General features: G+C 36.9%; 1 protein-coding gene across 49 annotated transcripts in view; it reads left to right on the forward strand.

Annotated features, from left to right (window-relative positions):
• ABI3BP (ABI family member 3 binding protein) overlaps nt 1-15516 on the forward strand; it is a 285160-nt gene that overhangs the window by 191483 nt on the left and 78161 nt on the right. For 32 of the 49 annotated variants that reach the window (XR_010840794.1, XR_010840796.1, XR_010840793.1 and 29 more), the window contains 6 exons: nt 357-404; nt 1160-1225; nt 3456-3530; nt 7913-7987; nt 14033-14092; nt 14674-14721. Coding sequence is in view for 46 of the 49 variants with exons in the window: in XM_067034765.1 (XP_066890866.1) it covers nt 357-404; nt 1160-1225; nt 3456-3530; nt 7913-7987; nt 14033-14092; nt 14674-14721 (372 nt within the window). In the remaining 3 variants the exon portion in view is untranslated. The remainder of the gene's footprint in view (nt 1-356; nt 405-1159; nt 1226-3455; nt 3531-7912; nt 7988-14032; nt 14093-14673; nt 14722-15516) is intronic. The other 17 variants (XM_067034751.1, XM_067034764.1, XM_067034766.1 and 14 more) reach the window with 2 other exon arrangements.

A 15516-nucleotide genomic window follows, 5' to 3' on the forward strand; every position in this document is an offset into this window, starting at 1 on the left:
ATCTACAGTGGAATAGCTTTGAAGAGCTATAGCTTCTAAAATTCTTGAATTCTTAAAATGCTAATTGACTCTCTGAATACAGAAATTTCAGTTTCTCTGTGGTATCTAAATATTGAGGCATAATAAATGTGACAGTTAATTGACAGTTAAAACATAAATATTAGTTGGAGGATTAGGGTTACAGAATAGGATTTCCCTCTTGATTCTTTTTTCTTATACTAATCCATTGTTCTATATGTAAAAATGTGATGCAGATTCTCAAGAGAATGAGGTATGTTGATATTCAAGAAAGAGATACTTGACTGTGTCCTAACATCTTAAGCTTTTAAAAATTGTTCTCCTTTGTTTTGATACAGTTGTGGAATCTATTACAAATGTGTCTGAACCACCTGAGACCACGCTAGGTAATGACACACCCTGGCAGTTTTTGCCCTCATTGTCGCCATCACCTGAGAAACCAGGTTCTCCCTCATTGTGAATTCATGTTGCGACATCATTCTTTGTCATGGCAGTTAATTTTCTTTCTAGGTGCTTCTATTCATAACCATTGTGCAAAAAGTGTCTTCTCCCATTCAGCTTTGTATCTAGACCTTGGTCTCTCTACTTCAGTCACCGAAACTGTCAAATCTAAAGTGTCTTTTTTCTAATGTTAAACATTCTGCCAGCTTGGTATTATGTTGAATACTTCAGATAATATTTTTTGTATGATGATCCATTTATACCTTCTGCCCTAGAGCAACATACTTTCCATTAACACTCATTTCATCTCATTCATTTACATGTTTGATTTTTTTCTTCATTAGTTAAACAAAATTCAGTGCTGCTGAATGGCTTATGCCTTAACATTTTTTATTTATTTTTCTCCTTATGGTTCCTCCTGAACCATATCTTTTAGCACTGTTGGGGATATACTAGTGTGGAGTGAGGATTTAAAAAGTAAGGCTATTGCTTACCTTGAAAGTATTTTGTAACCTGGCATCTCTAAGCAGCTTTTAAACTAAATGCATTATGAAGAAATAGGAGTGCTATTTTGCTGTAGACTTGCAATTTGCTTTCTTTTTTTCTTTAAAATCTACTTGTTACCATCTGTTCTGTCATCTGTACTCAAGGTGTGTGAAGTGCTATAGTAACCCCGGGTACTTTCCTTCAATTACCGTAGAAACATCACCTCTGCCTTCCCTAACTGTAATCCTACCCAGCCCAGATGAGCCACAGACCAAACCGGGTAAATACGTTATTTTGTATTTCATGTAGAAGGTGAGTGTTTGCAGAACTTACAAGAATGGAAAGACAGTATATATGGGCACTATTACTAGTTATTAGAAGCCCTAATTTAATCACTGCTCACAGTATTTGACCCTACCTTTCTGATGCCCCACTCCTCCTTCTATCCATAATCTATAGCCAGTCATATGGCAGTATTGTGAACATTATTTAGGATATAACTGAAAAACACCTCTCAGCTACTCTGCAAGTCTTTCATACAGAAAATAGTAATGTTTCTGGGGAAGAACATTTATATTCTTTTAAGATATAAATATCCCAATTTTAAATACTTTATCATCTTGACTAGTTTTACAAAGTCTGTGGTCATATAAAAACTATTTTAAGATAGTTAATTTGTTTAAGATTAACCAAAACCTCCAGAAATACTGGAGCATTCCACAAAAAGGGGTACAATTGGTCGGTCATCTTGTCATTATTCAGGTCCCTTACTACTTTCTACTGCTCCTTCCTGTGGCAGTTTGGCCATTTCACTGCATACAAATAAGAGAAACTGGAGTCAAACTGGTTACTTGGCAAGTCATAAGGGTTTACTTGATGGTGAAATTTGAAATATGGGAAAACAAATCATCAATGCGGATAACTAAATATGCTTCTTACAAGGGAAGATTTTCTCAATATCTGCAGGCTCTCTTGGAACGTCAGTTTATCATAAATAAGCCCAAACTTGTATTTTGATGGCCATTAAACTATTTTATATGGCTCTATTTCCAAAGGAGATATGGATATTAATCGTATTCATTGTCCTCTAAAATGTCCTGTTAAACCCTGTTAACATCCTTTGCCTATTAAACTCTACAGTTTAATTTTTACCAAAATTCCACACTGCATTAACTGGATCTGTGACAATTATCTCTAACTTTTCTAAAGTTTTTTTAAAATAGCTTTAAATATTAATATGATTGAAATATTTATTCGTAGATACAATCAGTGATACTAATCTCATTCTGAATCATTTTTTTATAGAATTGTCTTATGACATGCCTTTACCTGTAAGATGGTCTCTTATACCCTGGGGAAGCAAATAGCCTATCAGTACGAACCTCAGCAAGCAAAGCAGTTCAGAGTCAGAATATCACAAGACTAAGGACACCATAGAAGTATAGAATTTTTGGGTTGAAAGGGCTCTTAAAAATCCTGTTACTGGTGATGAAGAACCCAATGTTGTAGACCGAGTGATCCGCAAAGCAAACTCTAAATCTCCCAGCTCCAGGCTCCTAAACCATTGTAATCTCCAGCATATCTTGTTCATCTCTCCACAGGCCAGAAGATTCCACTGAAACCATTGCATGCTTGTATATTTTGATTAACTATCAGGAAGAAGTCCCTACAGACTCAGCTGCTTCTTTTATCTAATAACACTTATTTTCAGCAAGCTTTTCTTAAGGTGCCTGAAACTCCGTGACCTTGACAACCATTTTGTTTCTTCTTATCTCTCTTTATCCCAAACACACTGAACCCAACCAAACAAGGTATTTCCACAAGCTGCGATCTTTCATTTGATAATTCTTTTCCTCCAGCAGGATAAACTTTTAATTTTCTTGGTGAAGATATAATTGATTTTTTTTTACACTGAATGTCCTAGAACTTCTTTGGGAATTGCTCAGCAGAAAAATAACTTTCTTCAATAATGTATCCTTTCAATTTCTGTTCAATTTTTCTTCTCCAATATGATCAATAAAAATTATGTTTTGTTTAACAAGATTAATTTTTTTCTATTAGCACTTACTATTAAGATATGTCCATTTTCTAGGTATATTTGGAATTTAATGTGCTTTTTATTTAGAAGAAATTGTACCTCTTTGCACTTAAAATATTATACTGGGTTATTCTGTTAAAATAATGTGAACTTATAATGATGAATTATTTTATTATAAAATTTATTTTTAACCTATTTAATAGGTATTTGAAGTGGATATTTCTAAAATTCCAACAGTTTCATTTGCCAGCTGAATATCTTGGATATCTTTAATGTGCTGCCTTGGTTTGTTTGTTTGTTTTTCCATTATAATAAGAAAATTACCTTCTTATACTTTGTGGCTCTTTGGGAACTTTAATTGCTGTGTATTTAGGTCTTCAATTGCTCAACAAACATCTTTGAGATCTTAGAGGTTTAGGTACTGTGACTCTTGAAGACCTCAAGAGCTCCGAACCTATATCCTTTCTTTTAGTGCCCAAGCAGACACCGCGAGCTCCTCCCAAACCAAAAATATCTCCACGTCTAAGAATCCCACCGACACAGCCAGGTAAATACTTATTTTATATTCTGGCCTGAAAAGTTTGATGTTAGTGGAGTTACTCTGTTGAATTATATATAGCAAGTTAGGTTTTTAACCCTTATAAAATAAGACTTCCTTTGAAACCTAATAAATATTTACATTTATTTTTAGACTTTATCAAAAAGTATATTATTGGAGTAACTTATTCCAGAAGCTTCCCTTTTGTTATATTATTTGAGAGGGGTTGGAGGAGAATGGAATTTCTTAAAAGAGTAGCCTGCCTACTCCCTTCACTTCTCGAAGCTTGAGAAAACCTTCCATGGTCCTTGAATGTCCTTCCCCTGCCAATCACCTAATTTTTTTGGCCTTTCAGTCAATTTTATTTAACATTAGGTCATGAAGATTTTTTTTTTTTTGCGGTACGCGGGCCTCTTACTGCTGTGGCCTCTCCTGTTGCGGAGCACAGGCTCCGGACGCGCAGGCTCAGCGGCCATGGCTCACGGGCCCAGCCGCTCCGCGGCACGTGGGATCTTCCCGGACCGGGGCACGAACCCATGTCCCCTGCATCGGCAGGCGGACTCTCAACCACTGCGCCCCCAGGGATGCCCGAAGATTTTTAATATATATCCTCTCCTGTAAAATAATAGCATTATATTGCTTTGGTTGTTTTGCTAGGAATTTTGGGAAGGACCTAAACAAGAGTCATTATAAACTATTTTTTATTCTGTTCAAGAAGCTCTTACTTGAATGATTGAATGATTAACTCTAACCCTAACTTCTCAACCAAGATCTTGTCCAATTCCTCTGAATGCCTTGGCAGATCTCCATTTCAGGCTACCATAAAATTGACGTGCCTCAGAGAAAGTTCATCTTTCCCTCCTTTCAGTTTCTCGTTTATCTGTTGCAGATCCGGAGCATTTTACATCGATTTTTATCCTCTTCCTCATCCGGCCTCTGCAGTCCATCAGTTTTTCCAGACAACTCTAACATTGGTCCCTACTCCAAGCATATACCCAGTCATGCCTAGCTTATTGTCATGAATCAACTGGTCTCCTGTCTCTCTTCTCTCCTAATTTAAAATTGTACCACCCTTGATGCTTAAGTGGCTGATTAACTAATTCATTTCCTCAGTTAGTCACTTAACAACTATTTATTGCATGCTGACCTCATGCCAGACGATGTGCTAGACACTGGGAATGTGAAACAAAATTTCATCCTTCTGTAGTCAAGGAAGTTATAGTCTAGGCCAGTCTGCTAAATCTAAATTTATTTTTTATACATGGCCCACTTCCAAAAAGCATATGAAGTGCACCTACCCAATTTACTAGGAAAGGAACCCTAACTATCACCAATGGTCTGGGGAAAGGAAAATGTTAGCAGCATCAAAATTATGCTTGATCTAGGTAGTAGCTCTGAATTACCAACACAAATTCTTTAATCATATCTCAGTATCCCTACTGAAAGAAAAAAACTGTGGATGTGGGGATGATCTTTAATATCTGAGAGGTATTAACACTTTCTTTAATATTTCTGAGAGAAATTTTACCTATTTTTCTTTGAAGGAAAACTCCTTAAAAAACAGTTCCATGTACTACATCTAGCAAATGATTTTAAATCTGCTTTAATGTATTTTAAAATGTGTTTTTATTTAATTACTAAAACTTTGCTAAAAAATAATATGGGTGTGATATGTAAGCAGATGAAGGTACCAAAGCAACAATCATCTGAAAGAATAAGAAATTTAAAATAATAACAAAAAATAAATTTGAACTATTAATATATAAGAAATACTGGGAAAAATAATTGATGATGAGTGAATAAGTAATGAATAATAGAATAAGAATAAAAAACAAAGCAAGTATATTAAATTTGTGGATAGGAAACTAAAATCTAACTTTAAGAAATCAGCAGATAAAATCACGAGAAGAAGCTCTCAACCTTTTATGTGAATATAAAGCATAGAACAAATGAGGCAGAAAAAGGAGAAATGGAAAGAAATAAGAAAGCATAAAACAATGAATGATGGAAAATAAGAGAAAAGATGAGAAACAAGAAGTGCTGGAAGTTAAGACACTGAGGATGTAAAGTCCTCGTTAGTAACATTGTAAAAAGTAAAGGAGATATGAACTAAGAAGGAAGACTTATTCATAATTTTATCTTTTTGAGCCGTACTCTGTACTTATAAAAATACAATATAGTAAATCAGGAGTTTACTCTAATTTCCCATTATGACACTGTATTCTAAGTTTCAACTTTGTTTGATTTTGATTTAGACCTTTAGCTAACCTTCCTCGACAAAGTAAGCAACTTCAGAATGGATAGATGCATACGCTCATTGGTTCCACTCTCACTCTGAAACCCTGGAGTGACTGCAGAGTATAACAAGAGAGCATCCTGATTCTGTCCCAACTGAGCAAACTTCCAGCCCATCAGCATCTCCCCTGGAAAGTAGCTACAATCCAAACACTTCTAGCTTTGTCAGGGCAACCTAGTGTAAGGGGACTATTTGGAAAATTGATCATGAAAAAATGCACTCTACTTATTCCTCTTAAAAGTGGATGAGGGCTTCCCTGGTGGCGCAGTGGTTGAGAGTCCGCCTGCCGATGCAGGGAACACGGGTTCGTGCCCCAGTCCGGGAAGATCCCACATGCCGCGGAGCGGCTGGGCCCGTGAGCCATGGCCGCTGAGCCTGCACGTCCGGAGCCTGTGCTCCGCAGCGGGAGAGGCCACAACAGTGAGAGGCCCGCGTACCACAAAAAAAAAAAAAAAAAAAAAAGTGGGTGAAATTAGGATCTCTCTTACCCAGGAAAATATGAGCTTTACTTAATAGATCCCAGCAATACCCTAGGTTTTTATAGTATTTCAAGGATATTTGTGTATGTATACATATGTATCACTCAGTAGTTCAAAAAACAAATATTTAAACCCTAGTAGTACTCCCTCCTAACCCTTGGCTAGCTGTTGTGAATTTCAAAAGGCCATTTGAATGGGAGACTCTTCTGTTCGTACGTGCAATATCAATATCAAACGCAAATTATTATTGTTGGGCTACTGTGTACAACTTAAAGAGCAATGCAATGTATTCATCTACCACTATCTTCAGAATGAAATTCTGTAATTGGGCATGCCACCTCATTTATACTTAAACTATGTTGATAAATTAGATAGCAAAATTTAAATTTACTATCTTTGGCATTTGAGGGGATAGTGGGATCAAAAATTTGGAAAAACCATTAAGAATATTTCATCATTAAAATACAGGTTTGATTTTTAGATTCCTATGTTCGTAAGTAATAATGAATAGTCCTGTTAATGATTTTATATCTAGAAATCTTATAACCATCAAAATTGCTCCTAATTCTTGAGGGGGCAAACAATGTGAAAAGCAAAATATACTCAGATCCTTCAATGTCAAATTTGCAAAGATCCTCCAGAAGTGGAAACAGATATTTATAGGGGTATAGCTTTCACATCATTTTGACATTTCACACTTAATTCTCACAATCACCCTTTCAGTTAGGACCGGTTTATTAATTCCACCTAAAAAAGTGAGGAACAAGTTTAAATGTGACCTGCAGAGCTGGGATATAGTGAGCCCAAGTGTTGGGACCTAGCAGTCATGTCTGGACCTCAGTGTTCAAGTCTTGTCTCTGGTGCTTAATGATCACGTGACCCCAGGCAAATAGCTTTAAAGTGAAGCTGATAATTCCTTCCTCAGCATTACGGTGAGAATCAAAGGGCATAATCCTTATGAAAGTACTTCTGAAATTGTAAAATGAGCTATAAATGAGCTATAAATAAAGTAGACCTTTTTTTTTCCTGGTATCTATTACATTAGCACCTTATTACTCCAAAGGAACAGCTGTGGAAAGACAATTTTGGTTTGTGAACATGTCATTTAAAGGTTTATTTAGAGCCTAACAATTGCCAGGGATGTAGAATGTGAGCCCACCCATTCCATTCTGTTGCTCACTTCTCTTTCTGCTGTTGCTGAGCTGACTTTAAGCTGCTCTTTTCCATACTTCATGGGCTCCCATTCTGAGTTCACCGAATTCATCTTCACAGAAAGACATGGGGATGGGTTTAAGAAGTCAAGCAAACATCCACAAAAGAAGAGCACTCTTGCATTAATTAATTGCTATCTCTTCTGAAATGATGTTTTAAAAAAATTATTCATCCTGTCCTTATGCTTAGTCAAATTTTGCTGTTTCTCAGATTTCATTTTTCTTAAAGTATCTGGAATTCTAACTGATCTATGTTTAGAGCTTAAGGTTTATTTTTCTATCTAAATCCCATTTCAACTTTTTAAAAATAAGTAATCAGTCTTATACTTTGTCATATCTTATGTGTTAAGCAAGACGGGGAGATGCTAAAACCAAATGACTCAGGATCCGAGCTCTCTCTTTCAGCTCCTAAGGTGTTCCAGCGTGTTACTCCGAAGCCGAAGGCACCACCAAGTCCAGAAGTGTCCTATACTCAGCCTGGTAAATGCTTTATTTCATGTTTAAGCCAAATGCATTTTACAGTCACACTCTGCTGCAATGAAACATGAGGACTGACGGATGTGAAGTCCATGTTTCACTTCTGTTCAGGTACCTCGTTGTATCATGCATGATATAATCATTTCAAAGTGTTCATAAGAGTTATCTAAGTGCTCATATGGTAAGCCATTGATAAAATCCAAAGGCAGAGAATTATGGCAAGGGTAGAATGCTTCTTCTAGAACTAAAATTCTCTTATTTTCTGACTTCCAAAAAATAACCTCCCAATGTTAATTAACTATGCTGTGCTCACGTTTCACCAAGATAAAATAAAGAATTGGGAATTTTCCCACAAAAATGATAAAATGATGTTTTACAAATGGAGGAAATGATGTTTAACCATTTTCTTGGGTTCAAACATTTTACACTATCCAGCATTGAGGGTTTTTTTTTTTTTTTTCCTTTTTAAATTCTATTTTACCCATTCATGGAGCAATTGCTTCAGTCAAGAAATTTGTTTCACACAGGAAAAAAAGATTTCTTTAGCTACAGATCAATTGCTTGCCTATCATTTGAGAAGGCTTTTTGTTCCTTTATGGGGGGAATAATCTCGTGTTTGTGGGAGTAGTCAAGGTAGGGACTGCAAGGACCCAGACATTTCTCTAGATCCTCAAGTGATCATACAAAGCTGCTGTTAGCTTCACTAATTAGTTCACTGTTGGTTCACTAATAAGCCAAACCAAGTTTTTAACTAGAGTTTCTGAGAAATACAGTAAGTTCCACCCCCCGCTTTTTAAAATGTTCAATTATTACAAATTCTTAGATGGTCCTAGAAGCACATACAACATTCCTAGAACCAAAGGATTTCTGAGCTGTAGCTTGAAATAATGGCATTTTGGAAGCAAGTGAATTCATTTGCTATCATGTTTTCCAGGTTGTATAAGCGCTGGGTGTTACTACTGCTGTGGGATGGCTAGGTTGTTGCAGGTGGTGATAAGCTGCAAAGAGCCTCTTTTGCCCTGAAGTCTAGACTTTAAATTAGTACTGCTAAATGCAACAGTTAATATTATAAATGCCAATAAGGAAAAAGCTGATCTTTCCATTTGCAAAAGGTCAGCTTCTTGTTTTCAACTGAGGAAAGAATATGTAATGGAAATGAAGTCATTACAGATAACAACAGTAGATATGACTGATTATATTCACTTTTCGTTAGAGAAAGCAATACTATTGGTCCTGATATGACATAATCTCATTAAACCAATATATCTAATAGTTCAACTTTTTCTTCTTTTTTAAATGTCTAATATTTGCCTTAATTCCATCAACACCTTCTTTTTCACAGACACTCTGACCTGTACGTTTGAGCCCTGGAACAACAGCACAAACACTCTCTCTGGAGCCTTCATTGAGCTTATTCTATTGACTCTCCAGTTCCAAATGTTCAGATTAAATTCTGTCTCTAAACCTAGTGTTGGTCCTGCCATTGTGTCCATCAGGGGTTCCCCTATTGCTCCAGAGGTGTGATGCTACGGGAAGAATCATAGGCAATCTTTACTACTATTTAATGTTCTCCCAAGTGTTTTAACAGACTGGATTCAAACAGTTTTGGGGTTGTATCTAGGCTCAGGTTTGCGTCCTAGTGAGCCCACAACCTTGTTTACTGACTCCTCAGAAAACAGGGTAAATTACATGTAAACTTAATGTGTACTTGTATCTCTATCCTTTTTATAGAGATAGACGCTCTATAAAAATGGAAAAAGTAGAACTGAAATCAGGACATAGTTATGTTTTAACACAATGTTTATCTCAAAATTTATACTGAGAGATGTCAGAAGTGACAAAACTGAATTTTTAGAACTGTACCAAATAAGTCAGTCTTGGATTATCTGTACAGCTCTTTCATTCTATAGATTCCTAGGTATAACACAGGTTTCATCCAGTTAGGCCTTTAGAAAATATCTTTCAGTCACTCAGTTGAATTATCTACAACACTTAATGAGGAATCTAGACAAACTGAGCCCACACATCATGTCCAGAACCAAAGCAGAACTGGCTTTTCTTTTGATCTGCCTTGGAGGAATGCTTTTGAATTCAGAGCAAAGAACTCGCCCTGATTCCTGGCTCAACAGAGCTGTGCCTTCTTTGTAGATTTGTTTCTGTACCAAGGGCTGTCTTGGCTTTGTGGTAACTTCTGTCACCACAGAAGTATTTGGATAGACTTGAGTCATCAGGAGTAAACCAGGGGCAAAAATGTTTAGATTTCAGCAGGCTATCAAATCCTACAAATGTTCTGTAACTGCTCTCTTGGGCAAATTCTAATTTGCAGTCACACATCAGCATTTTTTCAGTTAGGAAAGAAGGGACTAATGCTAAAATGTGTTTTGGAGATGGAATTGCTAGGATGTATACAATGACTGAATGGTGTTATGGAGAGAAGGATGACACTGTGATTTCTAGCTTGGGCAGGTGGTAGATGATAATACCATTAACTAAGGCAGGGAACACAGAGGGAGGGATGAAGGCTTGTGTTTGTACATGCTAGGTTTGGAGGGCCAGTAGGACTGGTGATTAGGATGTATTTTTGGATATCTAAACAGAGGTCGATATTTAGGATGTAGATTTGGGAGTCATGTGTCTACATATAGAAGGTTCTTAAATCTTGTGAGTGAATGACATCATCCAGGAGAAAGTACAGACTGAGAAAATAAGAGATCAGAGATCAAAGTCATAGGGGACACAGCTATATTTAAAGAGTGGCCAGAGGAAGAGGAGCCAGCAGAATTTGCTGTCAAAAGATCCAAGAGTAGCAAGAAAGAGGGACTCGGGAGGCAAGACAGGGAAGGGCAGCCGTCAATAACAGTGAGGTAGACAGGTGTCAGAAGAGCTCTTGGACTTGACAGTGTGGGTCCAGAAGCCTGCATCTGAAACCTGTGGGCCAATGCTTCAGAATTCAGCAATTTTCAGACTTTGGAAAGGTAAAACAGCACATATACCATCGATTACAAGCATATTCATAAGTCTGCAGTGAGAAGTATGAACAGTCACACTACTCAGGGTGAATAAAAACTGTAAATAGCCTCAGGTCAGTTCTAGTCAGGTTTTACTGTCAAATAAGTTAAGAAAAAACAAAACAAAACAAAACACTTTCTGTCCTCAGAGTATTTTGAACTTGAGAACTATGGATGAGGCCTCATGGATCCATGGGTGCAGGTGTGGGTGCAGGAGATTAGGAAGCCAGTCCACAGTGAATGGAGAAGATGCAGTTAAGAGACCAGGAAGCAGAGGCAGATAGAGTTTTTAGATGAAAGGAATGAGAGCAAGAAAGGGATGGTTTGAAGGGGAAGCCATGTCAAGGAAATGGTTATCAATATTAGGATGTTGGAGCATTTGAGCTGTTTTATAGGTGGAGAGGGAGGAACTCATGGATAAATGGAAATATGGACTAACGGAGAAAAATAGAAGATAATAGAAATAATGGAAAGTAAAAGGCCCCAGAGGAGATGGGAGGGAAGGTGACACAAGAGCACAGGTAAAGCTCTGAAAGTGGTCTCTGAAAGGGCAGGAAACCTGCTTCCTGTCAGACTGGACCTTAGGGTACAAGGTTAGAATAAAGGAAGAGGGAATCTGGAGGTGAAAAGGGTGTATGGTCTATGTGTATTACTTTTCTAAGAGAATCTCTTTGTAGCCTATTGCAGGGGTAAACCTTACTGAAGATTCCTTACTCCACCATCTCTATCAGAGAGCGACACCTTCATTCTCTCATCTACTCTGGCAAAACATTCATGTGTATTCATTTACATTTGTCCATATTGGACATTTCCACTCACAATTGTCTCACGTTAGTTGAATTGTTCTTTAGAAATGTGCCATTTATTCAAAAAGACAGTTAATATAACTGGTAAGTTAATTGGTTATTTAATATAAATGGTAAATTGGCTAATACAAATGGGTCTAAAATATAATAATGGTAAGTAATCTTATAAAGAAATCAAAACTGCCTTCTTAATAAGTTGTCATGATTTACACTGATAAGTTTCCTACAGCATGGAAGATTTTGGTTTTAAGAATCATGCTCTTATTCAATTTAATATACGGAGGAATGCCACATTGGGAAAAAGAAAAAAACTTTTCTTTGCATTTGTTGGAGCTGCCGTTGACCAAGAAAGAGAATGATTCATAGCCCTTTCCTGTGAATATTTCTGGTTCTTTCCTTTCCACTGATTTCACCTGCTTTAGAACGTCTGGCATGGCAGTTATTAAATCATCCCTTCATGGTTAAAAAGTGCCAATTGCAGCAGCAGGAATCCACATTAGTCTAAATTCCTCAGGAAACTAAGGCAGGCAGTGTATCATGTATTTACAATATATGGTGGATTTATTGGTAGCACATTTCTTTTTAGCTTCTCCTTTCCTTAATCCGGCTCCTCTCTGTATAGTCTAGCACTGCGGCCAATTAGGATGTTTATAAACTGAGACTGCTCTGTATGGCCGTGACCTTCTCAGACTCACACCAAAATGCCTTCTCCCTCACCCTCCAGATAACAGTTAGTTTGATTTACAACTGGAAATTCCTCGTATTTTACCACTTCAATCCTTAAAAATACTACATAGCAAAGGTGAAGTGTCCACTATGGTGATGGGTTTTCTTTAACTTTGTCCACCAATAATCTTTTTGAAGTTACCTTTTTTAAAAAAAGTCCAGATATCAAGTTCCCTGGTGGTTACCCTTTAGCTCATAGAAGTTCTAATGGAGTCACATTTCTTTTCAGTGGACCAAATTCCACAACTGTGATTTCACTCGCACTTGCTTAGTGGCCTAGACTAAGAACAGATGTGATATGCACATTAAATGTGATCCCAAAAGCCATAAAAGAGAATGAATGTCCATTTTATATAATCTATTTCTACCCTAATGATAAAATGGTGCTTGTCCACCTCATGGTACAAAAGTTTTCTTCATCTTTCTCAGAGGCAGAGTTGTAGCCTGAATCCTAATTTTTTTCCTCCAGGGCCATATAAGATGCAAGAAAGTTACACTGCATACCTAAGGATATTTATGAATTCGGTGCGGTAGGAAGACTTTTCAGTGAGTGAGTAGGGTTGACAAGGACCTCCTTTTAGGGAAACTGAGTTAAAGAAATACGTTATCTTGCTCCTGAAAGGAGATTTGCCATAGAAATCTGGTATTAACAACAGGCAAATCAACCTGGTATTTTCCCCAATGAGAGATAGGTATCAAATTCCCAGCCTACCATTTTATTTTGCCGAAGTAGAACTGGACACAGGCAGTAAAAATATACTGGAAATCAGGACTGAATATGATTATCATTTAGCATATATTTTTCTCCTTTGTTCTCATGTTCTCATACGTCAGGAGGCCCTAATACCTATACTTAATACCTATTATACTAGAAGCCATATCACTAAGAATGACAAAAATGGCAACATTTATGGAACATTTACTATGTAACAAGCACTCTCATCAACTTTACATTTGGTGTCTTCTAATGAGTGACTGATTCTTTCTGCTTTATTTTCTCCCCATAATAACTGTTAGTGCCTTTTAGAATAAAACTTTGTTCTTCCCTTAGATATTCAAGAGTTTTGCCTTTCTTCCTCTTTTCCTCAATTTGCAGGCCATTTCTTTAAGATAATGTATTTTCTATTGCTGTCAGTGGAATTTTTAGCAGGAATATCAAATGGCAGCTAACCACTTCAGACAAAAACTGACCTATTACTTTGAAGACAACTTGAGGGAGACCTACCTCCTTGTGTTTAATTACATTAGTTTCTTCTTCCTTTTTCTTCCCTCAACAGAATCTTCAAAATGACCTGTGACCAACTTTGTTTTACTGTCATTAGAACCTTTCCTACACAGTGACATTTTTCCATTTCAGAAAGATGGTCCCCTTCTTGGCTTAGCCCTTTAGCCATTGTGAAAACATCTTTGCTTCATTCATGCTTCCCAGGGTTTTAGGTCTATGGGTTACGTTTCACTCCAGGTATGACATGTAGAGTGCACAGTGTTTTATAATCTTTTTCTTTCAGTTCCAAGAGATGTGCTCCTTCCCCATAAACCAGACCCCGAAGTCTCTCAGAGCGAACCTGGTAAATGAATTGTTTTATTTTCCCAGTTAGGAAATGTATTTTTCAAAAAATATTCTTGAGGTAAACATATTTTTGGAATGATTGTGATGTGGAAGAAGTTCAGAGAAAATTATGAATAGAAAATGTGTATTTCTTTTGGGGACGTTTAATCATACAATCTGCCTGACAAATTTTTCCCCATGAGAGAATAGTGTATAATTAGTTTATTTTCCCTGAAAGTACTTCTGTTGAATAGACAATCATGCTAAAGTTATAAGACGTAATTGTTACCTGAACCAACCATTTTCACCTTCTTTCAGAATGTAAATATAACTACATTCCAAATGTGGGTATACTTTTAAGCTAAAAATATGGGTGCCTAATCAAATTTTCCTCATAGTGACAATGAATGAAAACTTTAAAGTTTTAGTTGAACTAGTTCCCTGGGTGTCACCTAAGGTATAGAATTTTCTCGTATTTATTATGATTCTAAGAGAATGTTTAATGTTCAAATGGGTGCGTTGTAGAGACACAGAAACTGGGTTTACTTCATCAGGTAGTAATTCTCATAAATATATTTCTTTCGTTTGCTTTTGGCCTAGTTCTGCAACCTGTTACCTTTAGAATTGATCTGCCAGAGACAACACTAGGTAACGGTTTTCCCATTTGACCCACTCTAATTATTTTCCTGGCTGCCATCAAGATTGCAGGTCTTTCTCAAATGATCACATTGAAACATCATCTGTCCTCGGTCCTCTTCATTGTTTCATTCTCATTATTTTTACTCTTTCCAAAATAGAAAGGCAATGGTTTCACTGTTCTGAAGGTTTGCTCTGAAGACCAACTTAAGACAGCTCACTACCAAGCCCATTCTCACCTACCTCATTTGTCTCTGTGTTCAGAATGATTCCACCTTACTCATGCCCACCTAGTTAACCTTTTCTGCTGGTTTAGTGGTTCTCAGCTGTGGTGTTATAACCCACTAGCATGTTGTGGAAGGTGCTGGCAAGTAATTATTATTAATATTGGTCAAAATACTAAAGTTTGCCACCAGTTTATTTTTAAAAATAAACTTGAGCAGATGCCAGATGCTTGCTACAGTGATGATATTCTCTCTTCTGTTGTAATCCTACGTGCTCTCTTGGATGGGAGAGCTGCAGCTGACAGACCAAGGACCATGTCTCAACCATACCCCTCTTAACCAGCTATGGTCATAGAGTGTGTCAAGCACTGAATGTCATTTATTATCTATCCTGGTGGAAAAAACAGTTGAGAACCATTATTCTAATGTTCCACAATCATCTTCCTGAAGGTTCTATGCACACTTAACTTTCTTCTTCCTGACTCACTTAATGTTTCCTGTTTTTCTATTTCAAATAAAGGAATCTCACGTAATATCATTCTGGCCGGGTGCTGGCTTTTGAATCTAAAGATTGACAACCTTG

Source organism: Kogia breviceps, chromosome 5 (assembly GCF_026419965.1).
Source record: "Kogia breviceps isolate mKogBre1 chromosome 5, mKogBre1 haplotype 1, whole genome shotgun sequence".
NCBI lineage: Eukaryota > Metazoa > Chordata > Mammalia > Artiodactyla > Physeteridae > Kogia > Kogia breviceps.